This window comes from Ursus maritimus, unplaced genomic scaffold (genome assembly GCF_017311325.1).
Source record: "Ursus maritimus isolate PB19 unplaced genomic scaffold, ASM1731132v1 scaffold_22, whole genome shotgun sequence".
NCBI lineage: Eukaryota > Metazoa > Chordata > Mammalia > Carnivora > Ursidae > Ursus > Ursus maritimus.
The window spans coordinates 35,730,611-35,745,151 of NW_024424675.1; the positions used below are offsets into that span (position 1 = coordinate 35,730,611).

The following is a 14,541-nucleotide window of genomic DNA, read 5'->3' on the forward strand; positions in this document are numbered from 1 at the left end:
GAGTCCTCACCAATCTTCCCCTGCAAGAGAACACATAGACTGCCCCCATTTTAGAGGAGACAGGTTCAGAGTGGTAACGTCGCTGCAGGCGTCGCTGGCTCAGGGACTAGGACAGTATCGATGGGAACCACCCCTGTCCCCCGTTCAGAGCAGGAGCCCATCCCACCCCGCCCCGCCCCACGGGGGGCAGCCCCCAAAGGAACCCTCCACAGATCAGGATCTTTGTATTATAAACTGACTTTTAATAATAATAAAAAAATCTATCATGAATTTAATGAGAAGATCTGTACATTTTAAAGTAAACCAGTGCACAAGGCCCTTGCCCTCGGGGGTTCCTCTCCATCTCCCGCCAGGGGGCTAAAGCACATCTTCATTTGTATCCGGGTCACCTGTGTCCAGCAACAGGCCCACCTCTTGCAACGTAGGCCACAGTGGCAAGAGAGTGAGGGTTGGCCCCTGGAGGCCCAGGGGGCCAAGATGCTGGTGGGGCTTCAAGCCTTAGGGGCAGTGAGGAACCCATTCCCGACCTCAGCCACCAAACAAGCTTAGAAAGACCTTCCCTCCCTGCTACCTCAGCTAGGATGCTTCCCTGCTGGCACACAGAAGCTGGAGGGGACAAACTGCTGAGATCCCACTGCGGGTCCCTGTGCCCAGGAGGTGGGCAGGCTGGCTTCCTGTCTCTCTGGCTGGCTGAGAAGTCCCAAATGTCCTGCTCTGAGCTAACATCAAAAAAAATAAGTTACAGAAGCCACCACCCTGCATTTCCCGGTGGCCCTCCTCCCCTCAGGGCAGACACCTGTGCGGGACAGCATCTCAGGTGGGTGGTTCAACCCCCTCCAGCCCCCAGCCCTGGTCCAGCTGCCGCTACGACCCTTGCAGCGCAGCGTCCAAAGACAGCAGAGTCATTCACGCTAATGCGGACCGACCGCTGGAGAACAGAGGTGGGTGGGAATCGTAGTCAAAACCTATAAGTGATACCTTAAGACCCTAATATTAAAAAAAGATGAAATACTGACATTTTTTGAATTTTCAATAATTTAGTTTTTCTCTTTTTTAGTAGAAGTGGGAAAAGTCATCAACGCTACCTTATGTTGGTCCCCTGTTAGACAATACACCTTTCTTTGAAATTTAAAATGTCGAATATATAATCACACAACCCAGAGGAAAAAAAAAAAAACAACTCGACAACACCAACAACATAAAAACCCCAAAATAAACCATAGAGATTTCACGCCATATAAATAAAGTCAGAGCAAATCTCGCGCCCAGGGCTGATGGCTCAAGTTCCGATGGCGGTCACGTCGGAAGCTGGTGTGGCTTTCGAATTTCCTCTTGGTGACGGGTGGTGTGCCCTGTCCCTCTGTCTTTCCTGGCAGAGGCCTGGCTTTTCCGAGTCCACCGAGCAGGTTAGTACAGGGTTAGGGGTGAATTGGAAGCTAAGGGGAGGAGGAGACACGTGTGTCGCCTGGAATGTGGACTTAGAAGGAAACCAGGGGTTTCAAAAGTGCAGGTTGAGCCATCCTGAGGCAGCTGGGTCTGCAGGCCTCCAGCTCCAGCGCCCGTGACTTCTCCCCTATGTCCCGGGGACTTGTGGGCAGGAGCCCAGGTCCTGGCTGTACCCATCAGCCAGCTCTGCGGGTCCCCAGCACCCCTCGGGCTTCAGGCCCGAGTGTGGAGAATGGGCTGGCCCACGGCCAATGGGCCAGCTCCTCCGAGAGCAGGGGCACCACTTGTCCTCACGGGAGGGGATGGAGAAGGCTGGCAGGTCCCAGAGCAGGAAGGAGCCTCGGCCAGCTCTGGAGAAGGCCAGCGTGGCCCCCGATGCCCCCCCAAACCCAGCTCCAGAGGATACAGCCGAGCACCAGGCAGAATCCCCACGTTCAGAGGTCTCCATCCACTGGCGGCTGGCAGAGGCGGTAGAGCCTGGTGGACAGAGGCGAAGAGAATGAGGAACAGGCGGGCAGGCCATTTTTTTGAACATGTAATCCCTGCCCAGAAAACAAAACTCAACAGGTATAAAAAGATGCACGGTGAAAAAGATCCGGACTGTGCACGCTCTCTCCCAGCTCTCCGGCCCCCTCCAGACTGGCAGTGGGTTTATGAATATAGACGCACCTGCACATGCGTGTTTGGGTGTTAAGATACGTGGGGGGGGGGTGTATGTGTACATTGTGTAAGGGCCACGTTTTTCCACACTTAATGGCAGACTAGACACAGCGCTCAGCCCCTGGAGTTTTTTTTACTTAACAGATTTTGGGGACCGCTCCAGCACCCCATGGACAGCCCTGGTTTCCCTAACATCTGCAGCGGCAAGATTCTGAGCTTCATCTGCAAGGAAGGAGCCACTCATGGGTCTCAAGCAGGACAGACTGGACAGATCTGCTGTGAAGAGGAGGATGGCAGGGGGACCGGCCAGGAGGCTGCTGCGGGGACAGGGGCAGGAGAGAGAAGCAGGGCAGCCCAGTGGTCAGGAGCTTGGCCCCTGGGCCGCCACTGCCTGGCTGCAGAATCCCAGCTCTGCCATCTACTAGCTGTATGACCTGGGACAAGATACATAATCTCTCTGTGCCTCAGTGTCCCCACTGGCCACCTGGAGAGAATGCCCACAGGGTTGTCGTTTGGGAAAGAAATAAGAACGGTGCCTGAGTGCCTGAGTGAAGCCCCCTAGGAACACCAGGGGGGCTGCCTGGCGTGAGTTTCTTGGCCTTCTGGGGGGGTCGGAGGGAGCAGCCACTCACCGCGGTGCACCCTGGGGCATCTGATCCTTGATTCGGAGGTTTTTGGCCAGAATCTCCACCCTGGGGCCCTGGGAAGAAAGAATCATGAGGCCCGGCGCCTGCCTCCACACGGAGTTCAGGGAGGAAGCACGTGGGTGCGGGGGGGCGGGGTGAGGGGAGTCACCGGAGGCCCCAGATGCTGAGATCTGGGGCCCCAGCAGATGGGGAAAAGGCCCAAGTCTGGGGCTGGTGACCACCCAGTCCCCACACGTGGCTGAGAACCCGCCGTGCCCGCAGCCTCCCAGGCGCTAGAGAGTCCCCGGAGGCCCGGGGCCACCTCACCTGCTTCCGCATGATGTCCGTGGCCTGCATGATGCACTTGGGCAGCAGCCCGTGGCTCCGAGCCAAGATGGCCGCCTGCTCCAGGGAGACGCTCAGGGTGCTCCTGCAGGGCAGGGGCGGGCGGGGCCATCACTGCCCTCTCCCCCCAGGGACTGCCCCTCCGGCCCCCAGATAACTGCTGGACGCGCTCCCTCCCCTCAGGCGTCTTCTCTGAGAGCCCCCCACCACCCCTCCCTCCTGTCCACCCCCCACGCCTGCCCGTCCTTCCTCCTGGCAGCCAGCACTCCTGCACACAGCGGGCACCTTCCTGCTCTGCTCTGGGCACCCCCTAAGACGTCAGCACGGCGCAGCAGGAGCTTTCCTTTGCCTGTGTTGTTCTGATATTCCCGGCGGGTCAGCTCGGAAGAGGTGCTTGGTAAATATTCTTGCGGAAGGAATAAATGAAGCGCTCCCCTAATGCCCCACAACTTCTCCGGGCCTGACACGGACACATCTAGTCAGCCCTCCCATCTGTTCTCTACAGTTCGAGAACATGGGCTCTGCAGCCAGACCTCGTGGATTCAAGTCTCAGCCACAGAATTACTCTGACCCTCACTAGGTCAGCGGCCCTTCCCAGGCCTTGGTCTCCTTCACCGTAAGACAGGGCAAGACCATTACCAGGGCACTACCGACCGGGGCAGGGGGGAGGGCGGGGGCCTGTCCTGCGCTTGGTAGGACGTCAGCAGCGTCCCTGGCCTCTGACCGCTAGATGCCAACAGGACCCTCCTCTCCCCATTGTGACCGTCAAAAATGTCTGCAGACATTGCCAAGGGTCCCCCAGGGCGCAAAATCGCCCCGCACAGAGAGCCCCTGGGAAAGGCCACACACACTGGCTTGCTCTAAAGAGGAGATGAGTTAATCCCTTAACAACGGTGCCTAATGCACAGTAAGCATTCTCAACAAGCATTTATTGAGCACCTGCTGTGTGCCAGGTGCCGTTCAGTGCCAGGGTAGGGCAGAGAAAGAAAACAAGTCCCTGCGCTCACAGAGCTGGCCGACGCTGGGGTGACCGGGAATAAACGAACACGTGAGCAAAGTGCCTTGTGTGTGGGATGGCGGTGGGGTTGCTGAGGAAGAGTAGGGGAGGCCGTTGGTGGTGGGGAGAGAGTGCAGTCCTAAATAGGGAAGTCAGGGAAGGCCACTCGGAGAAGGTGACTGGAGGGTATCCAGTGGGGCACGGAGGCCAGTTCTGCCCCAGTAGGGAGGAGTGAGCTCACTTTGACTGGAGAGTCAAGAAGAACCACAGCGCACAGATTCTCATTCACACCAACCCCAGAGTCAGGGAGCCAGAGAGTTCCACGGGCCTCCTCGGACCCCCTACTCCTGAAGTCCCACCTCCCAAACGGAGGCCGAGGGAGGGCCCAGGCCACGACAGGGCTCAACAAGCAGTGCCAGAACCAGGATTCAAAGCCGGCCTCCTGCCTCCTTGTCCTGGGCCCCCAAACTTGCCGGGAGCCCGTCCAGCCCCCTCCTGCCCTGACGCAGGGGTCACAGCAGCTCACCTCTGCATGCCCGTGCCGCACATGGCGATCTGGCAGGCGCCCAGGCGGTAGCACAGCTCAGAGGAGATGGGAATGAGGCCGGCACCCAAGCTCCCGCTGGCGCCGGGTTTGGGGTGGACGAAGGACTTCATGAGGCGGCAGAGCTCGTCCAGGGCATTGATGGGGCGTATCAGCTGCAAGGCAGGCGCACACACCGGGACATTCGCAGGAGGCCTCCACCTGGCCTTCCTTCCCATCCTCTCCCTCCCCTTCAGCTCTGTTACTGCAGCCGCCCTCCCAGCTCACCCTCCCAGGGTAATGGCCCAGTTAACTTTCCACGACCCCAGCTCAAGGACCATCTGTGGCTCCCCACTGGCCCGCAAGCTGGTATTCAGTGTTTACTCAGTGTTGCAGGCCTAACATTCCACCTGCCCCGGAGTGCCCCCAACGAACCCTGAGAGAAGTGCCCTCTGCTGTCCTCTCCAAACAGTGCCTTCCTGGGAAGAGCCCCCCCGCCCCCGCCCCGCCCATGACTCCAGCTTTTCTCAATGGGCATTCAGTGGTGGTCTGCCAATTCTTTCTGTGTCATCTTAAGATTCTACCAGCCAGACTACAAACTCCCAAAGGGCTGTGCCCACCACTTCTCTGGGACCCCCCAGCCTCCAGTCCTGAGGCCAGGACCCCCAAAGTACTGTCAAATTCGAGGCCTCTCTGAGCCTGGGAAGGGGGTGAAAGGCCTAGAGCACATGCCCTTGGAAAGCCAACTGCGCCACGTGGGAATGTGGGCCCTGGACGGCCAGATCCCTCCGCTTCTCCAGAAAAGCCAGAAGCCTCCATTTCACTGGAAAGCTTTTGATTTTCAAATGTTGACAACAAATTCCAATCAAACAAAAAGAATGCCACGTGGCCACCTCTGGTGTGGGCCTGCTTCAGAGACACGCTTGGGTAACCAAGGGGGAGCAGGAAGGCGCGGGGGAGCAGGTGCCAGCAGGCGGAAAGCCATCTCAGCAACTGCAAAGCCGGTGCGGAAGAAGGTGGAACTCCTGAATGGGGAAGGAGTTCTCCCAGGAGGCATCTTCCTGCAGGAGCAACTCCAGATGCCTCAGGGGCATCTCTGCCAGGATGTGGGCTGCGGTGGGACCCCGGGCCCCATCTGCTGCATCTTGACCCCGACAGCCCCCAGCTCTGTCCAAGCTCCGCCGCGGGGTGAGGGGAGGTGGGGCACACCTGGTCTATCTTCACCGCCGTGGTGCTGGCATCCGTGGGCAGGTTAGACCGTTCCAGGTAAAATGCCCTGAGAGAGAAGGAGGGGGGGAGGGTGGGGCGGCCACCCCACAGCGGCCGCCACCCCCTCTGTTCCTCCAACGACTGTCCCTGGGGGCACCTTGCACTGCTCTCCCTGTCCACAGGGACCTAGTCCTCCAATAGTGGCGGGGAGAGGGTGGAAAACAAGGGGGCCTCTGGGCACTCTCCCCAGGCACTCCTCGAATGCCACCTCCCCCGCCTGCCATCAGAATCAGCACCCGACCTCCCCACTGTCCATGCCCTCGTCCTACTGAACCTCTCCTCGGAGCACGCATTACAGGGCTCCGTCGACTGGCTTACTGCTCATCGCCCCCTCTACAAATCGGGCTCCCCCACATTTTTTCCGTAAAGGGTCGAACAGCAAAGATTTAAGGCTGCGTGGACCAGACTGTCTCCACCAAGAGGCTACTCGGCTCTGCTGTGGCAGCACAAAAGCAGCCCAGACGGTACATACACAAGTGAGCACAGCCAGGTGCTAATAAAGCTTTATTGACAAAGCAGGGCAACTGCGGCTCTCTGCACCCTGTGAAGAAGAGGCTTTGTTTGGCCGCTACTGACTCCGGAGCAAGCGTCCAGAACAGAGCCTGGCCCACAGAGTTGTCACTTAACGTGTGCTGCGTAAGGGAAGGACGGATGAGGGAAGGCTCTCGGAGGCGAAATTTAAAATATTCAGCAAACGGCACCAGACGGATTGATGGATTCAATGAATCCAGAGAGATGCCGGTTTTAATAATACAGCTGGATATCTTCCCTGAACAAACTAATGAAAGCACCATTCTCCCACTTCCAAATGGTAAAGCTGGGCCCCAAAACAGTAAAGCCCTTACCCACACCCAAAAACCCTGATCTCCTGATTTTCAGCCTACCTTTTCCACAGGGGAAGAAGGTGAGGCAGGCGTAGGAAGGAGCCGGGCTGCCTCCCTGGGCCTGAAGCTTCCTTCTGGGGGTTCTCTTCTGAGCAGGGCCAAGGCCCTGGGGACCACCCCCCTTACTCCCTTACCCCCAGGTTCAAGAATCCTAGGGCCTCTGCCCCAGCTCCCACCCCTACACAGAATCAAACAGGCAGCTCCTCTTAATTGGAAAAATCTGCTTTGACGCAAAACAGACCCAGCTCAAAGTTGAGCTCAGCCACTGTCTACCTGTGTGACCTTGGGCAAGCTGGCTATGCTCTCAGGGCCTCAGTTTTCTCATCTGTGAAGTGGGTTAGAATGGCCTACTGTGCCCGCTGGGAGGAGCTGAAGAGCCCATGTACAAGAGGGCCTGGCATGGAGCAGCTGCTTAAGAAAAGGCCCATTCCCATGCTGGGGGCCTGTCCGGTGCCTTACATGCTACTGTCCGCCCGGCCGTGGCAGTGTCCAGACTCCTGTCCCCCGCACGTAAGCCAGGCAGTTACCTGAGTTTGCGGTAATACTGCTGAACCTTCTCCAGGGACTGGGCGTTGATCTCCTGCTGCAAATCCTCCACAGCCTGGCTGCCTGGAGGAGGCGGCCCCTCCGCATGCTCCAGAGCTATGAAGGAAGAGGAGGGGGGCAGGTGTCGGGGTCCCGGTATGCTCAGAGGCCGCGGCCGTCCCCGGCAGGCCCCAAACGGCACCCCCAGCTCACCTTTCGTGAAGAGCACGGTGTGCAGCCTCAGGCTGGCCCCGCCCTCCAAGCGGGAGGGCAGCTTGGAGAAGTGGTAGCTGTCGAGGTAGAAGACGACCTTCAGCGCCTGCCGGCTGCCCTCGATGTGGTAGAGGACGTTGGTGTCTGTGGGAGGACATGGCGGGGCAGGGTGGCTCAGCACTGAGGCCCGAGCGGAGCCCTGCCCCCTGTTCACTAGGGCAGCTTCACGCCTGCCTTCAGACTTCTAGAATGGTGTCCCGGGACCTCCCTGTTCTCACCACCTCAAAGGAGTAGCCTCAGAATCCCTTGCCTCCTGCCCTCAGAGAGGCATCCTGGGCCTTTCCTGTCTGCCCACCCCAGAGCACTGGTCAGCCATCCCTGCCCTCCCACCTGCCAGGGCTAACCTCGGACAGACCCACCCTCCCACCCGCCAGGGCTAGCCTCCGACAGCCCCGGCCTCCCACCCACCAGGGCTAGCCTCGGACAGCCCCAGCCTCCCACCCGCCAGGGCTAGCCTCGGACAGCCCCATCCTCCCGCACTCAGGAGACCAGCCTCTGACTTTTCACCTCCTTCCGCAGTTCCTAGCTTCCACTACTTCATTCTTAGACCTGGTGCTGATTCTGCCCCACTGGGGATCTGTCAGTGCCTTCAGAGCTTCACCACATTCCTTGTACCCCTCACCTGGTAGCCCAGGGTCTCTACCTGGCAGAAGCTGTCCTCGAATAGGACCTGCAGCTTATTTACACCCATAAGGAAGAGCGTGTGGCAGGGGTGGCAGAATTACAGCACACACACCCCATCCTGCACCCACAGCAAAAAGCCACTGACCAGTCAATAGCTGCCCCTGAGCCCAACTCTGCCTATAGCCAGGCAGCCACTGCCGACCAGTCCCAATTGGTCCCTGAGAAGACACCTGTGAGCCCTCTAGACTCTAGTCAGTGCATTCTGAACAGGAGGATAGTACCCCCGAGGAGGTGGAAATTGGTTCATGGATGGATGGACAGATGGATGGACGGATAGGTGGACGGATGGATGGATGGGTGGATGGGTGGGTTGGATGGGTTGGATGGGTGGATGGATGGGTGGGTGGGTGGGTGGATGGACAGGTGGACGGGTGGATGGGTGGGTTGGATGGGTGGATGGATGGGTGGATGGATGGACAGGTGGACGGGTGGACGGATGGGTGGATGGGTGGGTTGGATGGATGGATGGATGGATGGATGGATGGATGGACGGACAGGTGGACGGGTGGATAGATGGGATGGATGGATAAGTAGATGGGATGGATGGATGGATGGATGGGTGGGTGGGCGAGTGGATAGCTGAAAGCGTAGGGGGGAGAGGAGGGAGGGAGAAAGAAAGGAGGAAAATTACGGTATAAACCCTTAGGACATCTTAACAAGTCTTCACTCTAAAGAAGGAAATCTCTAGAGTAGAATTTTAATAAGAATTGGGAATTGGCTCTTATTCCCTTCTAAGAACTTTTGGAGATGGCTGAGTTTATACAAAAAGAAACCCCTCTTTTCCGTATGTGCCCCAAGGCTCAGCTTTAAGACTCATGTTGGGAGCAAAAGGTTTGAAAGTGCTAGATCCCAGTTTAACCTTGGGCAGCTGCCCTGGTGGCAGGGTGGCCCCAGAGCAGTCCCCTCCATCCCAGAACGCAACTCTCCTGGTAGGGGTGGTAAGAATCACTCACTGGCCACATAGTTCTCATCCAGCTGCTTAAAGGAAAAGGTGACATTGTCCAGCTCTGACAGGGTCACCCAGATGTCCTCCAGCATGGTCCGTTCCTCCTTCTGCAGGAGAAAGACGGGGTGGACGAGTCTTAGATGCCAGCCCTACCCCAGGATTTCCCTTCAAGATTCTGTGATTCAACTCTAGCCAACACACCGGGCTGTGGGCCTGCCAGACACGAGGTCCTGCGCTGGGCTATCCAGGGCTGGCTGTGAAATCGCATTTGGTCTTCGATTGTGCTGCAGCTCCCAGGGTCAGAGGTCAGAACCCATCTCTGCTCTAACGTGCACCAATCGTAGCCATTCCAAACCTACCGCACCCAACAAAAGTCTCCATTCTCCAGCTCACCCTCCTCTAACAGGCCCATCTCAGCAAAGCACCCCAGCATCGGCCCAGGTGCCCAAGCCCCAGACCTTTAAGGACTTCTCAGCATCTCTCTCCCCTCACCCTATACTGACCGTCACCAAGTCCTACCCACTCAGCCACCAAAACCCTCCCCTGACCCACCCACCTCCCCCACCCTCCTCACCACCCCCAGTACAAGGACCACACCTGCCTCTCTGCAGGTCTCCCTCGGCCACCCTTACCCCCAAGCAAGGGGCAGACAGGGACAACCCTGGAGATGCAGGGAGAGCAGGGCAGCCAAGGGTTTACCAGACCTAGGTTCCCCTGTTACTACAAGTTATCTCCCAAAAACTTAATTTGAGTTCTTTCACCCACCTGCCTCAAAGCCTCTGAGTCTTCCCTCTGCTCCTAGAATATTCCTAAGCCCTTCAGACACGGCCAACCTGATCCCCCAAATCCCCCCAGCGCTCCCCTCTGGCCACACTGGCCTCTGCTCAGAGCCTTTGCACACGCTGTTCCCTCTGCCCAGCACACTCTTCCTCAGACCATTCACCCCATCGGCTGTCTGGCTACCCAGATCTCAGCTCAAATGTCCCCTCCCCAGAGAAGCCGGCTCTGACCACTGAACCCAAAAAAACTCAGCCGCTTCATCTTCTGCAGAACTCCTTTTCTTTCCATCCTCCCTCCCTCCCCCATCCCCTCTTCTCAGGCTGCTTCCCCCTCCCACCACCCACCCAACTAGAAAGTGAGCTTCAGACCCAGCTCAGAGCCTGGCACACCATGGTGACAGGTGAATTAATGCACTAGGCCCCACGTCCTCATCTGAGACGAGCACAGTGAGGGCTGAGTGTTCCAGCAGCCCTTTCGGGGCTTCCAGTGAGCTTTGCGAGAACCAAGTCAGCGCGGATCTCTGGCTTGGCAGACACCTGCATGCAACACTGGCCAGCAGAGGGCGCGCCACAGCCACCCTTTCCCATCAGGCCAGCAGCCACTGCTTCCAGCGCGGCCTGGGACAATGTCTAGGAGGCTCAGAGCCGCAGAGGTCGGGGGAGCTCCAGCAAAGGGCACACAGGGCGAGAAGCACAGGGCAAGAAGCACAGCACAGGGCAAGTGCCACCGCAGGCTGCATTTCTGGGGGACGTCAGCTCTGGGCATCGGCAGCCCCCAAAGGCTGAGGCCTTGGCTCTGCCTCCCTGGGGCTGGCAGAGGAGCCCACCCGGATTCTGAGCCCTGAGAGTGGATGGACAGGGCAGTCAAAGATAAAAGAGGAGATGCAGAGAAAGCAGGGCACCCTAGGGGTTACCAGGCCCAGAGCCAGACTCCCAGGGTTCAAACCTGACTCCCTGGGCCTTGAGGTTCTCATCTTTAAAATGTGGGCTGTAAAGGACCCACCTCAGGGCTACTATGAGGAGTAAATGAGATGCTATTTGCCTGATTACTACAAAAGTCTGCTCTCCAACCTCCCAGCGCACTCTTGCCCTTCTGTAGTCTCATCCCCACCCAGCAGCATGGGAGATTCATTAAGTGGAGAAGTCAGACCCTGTTTCCTCCTCTACTCAAAACCCTCCCAGAGCTCCCCACCACACAGAGTGACAGCCAACGTCCCTACCACAGCCTGCAAGACCCTGCACGATGGGAGGCAGATAATTCTTAGGACTGCCCTCCCCCACCCTCCCTTGGTTCATTCTATTCCAGCCACACCGCGCACCTTGTCTCTCAAACATTGCATGCAAGTCCCTGCCTCAGGGCCTTTGCACCTGCCGTCCTTGCTGCCTGGAAGGTTCCTCCCCAACATCCTCATGGCTCCCTCACTCCCTTCCTTCGGTTCTTCAGTCAGATGTCACCTTCTCAGTGAGGACTTCGCTGGCCGCCTTATCGAAACGTTCAACTGCTGCCACCTCAGACCTTCCCGCCCCTTCCCTGTTTCTCTCATTGGCCTTTAGCACTATAGAGGAGGGTGTCTCTGATGTGGCACTATTGACATTTGGGGCCCGAGAATTATCTGCTGGGGAAGGACACCCTGGGCCCTGCAGAATGTTTAGCCGCATCCCCAACCTCTTATCCCAGACGCCAGCAGTGTCTGCCTCTTCCCTCAGTTGTGACCGCCTCAAATATCTCCAGACATCGCAAAAGGGCCTCCCTAGGAGGTAAAACTGCCCACCTGAGAACCACTGGTCTATACCATTGATTTTCCTTATTTATGTCTGCCTCCCCACACACACACACACACACACACACACACACACACACACACACTAGGATATGAGATTCCTGACTACAAAGACACTGTTTTGTTCACTGCGGGATCCCCTGTGCCTGTAACAATGGCATACAGTCGGTGCTCAATAAATGCTGACTGCATGACAAGGTGTGTGAGAGCGCGAGAGAGCCAGCAAGGGCCCTCCTGCACCACGTCCCAGGGAGCCCCCCCCCACCCCCCGCTACCGGCTCCCTCACTCACCAAGGCAGCCGGCGAGAGCAGGGACTGGCAGTGCAGAAGGACGCCGGTGGCCGCCACCTGCTCCAGCCACTTGCGGCTGGCGTCCCGGCTGCTCTCCTCGTACTCGCCGTTGTTGTTGTAGCGGTAGCTGAGGGCTGCGAGCAGCTGCTCGGAGAAGGTGCACACGGCGGCCACCAGGGCCTGGCAGAAGATGGTATCCCTGCGCAGCTGCAGCTCGGGGTCTGGAGAGAGGCGGGCGCTGGGTTGCGCGCTCCCGGGCCAGCCCCAGGCTCCCCTGCCCCAGAGCCCGGGCCCTGAAGCAACCTCCCAGCACACCACCCTCGGGGGTCGGCTTGCCAGAAGTTAATGAATCCCCGCCCCCAAAAGCCAACTTTGCAAAATTCAGTTCTCTGAAAACAAGCCAATTTGCCAAAAGACTCAATTCTCTCCATGATCCATCTGCCTACTCAAAAAACTACAACCACCAAAAAACCTTTCTCATTGTCCTAAGGCTTTCCCCAAAACCCTCACCCTCAGCTATGTTACTCCACGTGTTAGGGGACTTCTCGGCCTTGACTGAGAATGACAATGACACCAAGCATGTCTGCCAAGCTCCATGTTTCAAGAAACGCACTTTACCATTTTCTCTATTTCTGAGAAGTCGACCTTCCTTCCCCCCCGTCCCCCACTTTCCTTGCCCCTGCTCTAGACACGGTTTGCCGAACTGGCCAATTTCGATCAATCAGTTGTACAGGGTTGCAATCTTCTGGAAAAGATTATTTTTGATGACCGGCTTCTGCCAATTAGTTTTCAGTGACCGATTTTGACCTAGATCCTATTATAGCTGCTCCCTGGCTAAGACTTTCTGGAAAGAAGGGAGGGACAGAGAACATCTCCAACCCCTTCTCCCCCCCACCCCCAGCCCACCATCAGCTCTTTCTTCTTCCCCGTTGTCTGCTGGGTAGGGAGTCCCAGGCTGGAGCTCAAGGCCCTAGAGGCAAGGAGCCTCCCTACTCATCACCCTCTATCCTGCGCCCTCATCAAGATCCAGCCAGGCCCAGGAGATGGCAAGAGACGGGGCTCCTGGCTCCCGGGCCCTGAGACTTGTCCCTCGGACACAAGAGGAAGACGTGAGGTCTAAGCAGTTCTTAGAGGGGCTAGAGGCCATGATGTTACCTCCCCCCCACCACCACGTGCAGGCCCCAGTGACCATGGGGAAGTCGACCTCGGCCGGCGGAAGAGGTCTCCCTGGACAGTGATCGAGAAAGCCCCTGCCAGGACGGCCTCTCCTGGACACACTGGTGTGTGCCAATCACAGCCAGTGCCCCTTCAAAGGCCTCACCTGTGCATTTCAGCAAGGCCAGGAGCAGTTGGTTCTTCCCATCTGGAAGGAGAAGGTAGAGAAAAGACAGGCTGAGAGGAGTCAGCAAAAAGTGCGGGGGGGGGGCGCCTGGGTGGCTCAGTCAGTTAAGCATCTGCCTTCCGCTCAGCTCGTGGTCTCAGGGTCCTGGGATCGAGCCCCACACTGGGTTCCCTGCTCAGTTGGGAGCCTGCTTTTCCCTTTCCCTCTGCCCATCCCCCCAGCTTATATACACACTCTATCTCTCTAACAAATAAATAAAATCTTAAAAAAAAAAAAAAAAAAGGTACCATGGAGCTGGGCCCTCCCCACAGCCCAGGTGCTCCGAAGCCCCTGTGGCGAAGCCCGGGCACATGCTGCTGTGCTAAAAAGCAGCTTTTGTGGCATCCTGGGTGCATTCTAGAAACCCCGGACATCCAGGGGATGTAACCCCAAGTGTTAGCCACATCTGTTTACTTGTGGCCACCAAAAAGAGACTGACACCGCCCCTCCAACTTGTGGGCCAGAGCCCAGGAGCCTCACACACGCGCGTGGGCACACACACACACACATGACATAACCCAGGCGTGACCTCGGGCACTTGTGCACATGCTACGCAGCCACGGCCCTGCACACGCGGGGACCAAGCTCAGGCCTTGCGTCCTCTGGTTCCTTCAGAAAGAGGCTCTCAGGGACACACGAATGGCTAACAGACACGCGAAAAAATGTTCAACATCAGTAGCCGTCAGGGAAATTCAAATCAAAACCACACTGAGATACCACCTTACGCCAGTGAGAATGGCAAACACCGACAAGTCAAGAAACAACGGATGCTGGAGAGGATACGGAGAAAGGGGATCCCTCTTACAGTGTTGGTGGGAATGCAAGTTGGTACAGACACTTTGGAAAACAGTGTGGAGGTCCCTAAAATGTTAAAAATAGAGCTACCCTATGATCCAGCAATTGTACTACTGGGTATTTACCCCAAAGATACAGATGTAGTGAAGAGAAGGGCCATATGCACCCCAATGTTCATAGCAGCAATGTCCACAATAGCTAAATCGTGGAAGGAGCCGAGATGCCCTTCAACAGATGACTGGATTAAGAAGATGTGGTCCATATATACAATGGAATATCACTCAGTCATCAGAAAGAACGATTACCCAATATTTGCAGCAACATGGATGGAACTGG

At 57.3% G+C, this 14,541-nt stretch overlaps 1 protein-coding gene across 1 annotated transcript in view; it reads right to left on the reverse strand.

Annotated features, from left to right (window-relative positions):
* Positions 1-221: 221 nt before the first annotated feature.
* PREX1 (phosphatidylinositol-3,4,5-trisphosphate dependent Rac exchange factor 1) overlaps positions 222-14,541 on the reverse strand; it is a 175,510-nt gene continuing 161,190 nt past the window's right edge. Inside the window, exons 31-40 of the mRNA XM_040638439.1 lie at positions 13,351-13,392; positions 12,030-12,250; positions 9,186-9,285; positions 7,489-7,632; positions 7,278-7,392; positions 5,807-5,873; positions 4,601-4,773; positions 3,060-3,162; positions 2,739-2,806; positions 222-1,923 (exon numbers count right to left, since the gene is read on the reverse strand). Of these exons, the coding sequence (XP_040494373.1) occupies positions 1,881-1,923; positions 2,739-2,806; positions 3,060-3,162; positions 4,601-4,773; positions 5,807-5,873; positions 7,278-7,392; positions 7,489-7,632; positions 9,186-9,285; positions 12,030-12,250; positions 13,351-13,392 (1,076 nt within the window). The 3' untranslated portion in view covers positions 222-1,880. The remainder of the gene's footprint in view (positions 1,924-2,738; positions 2,807-3,059; positions 3,163-4,600; positions 4,774-5,806; positions 5,874-7,277; positions 7,393-7,488; positions 7,633-9,185; positions 9,286-12,029; positions 12,251-13,350; positions 13,393-14,541) is intronic.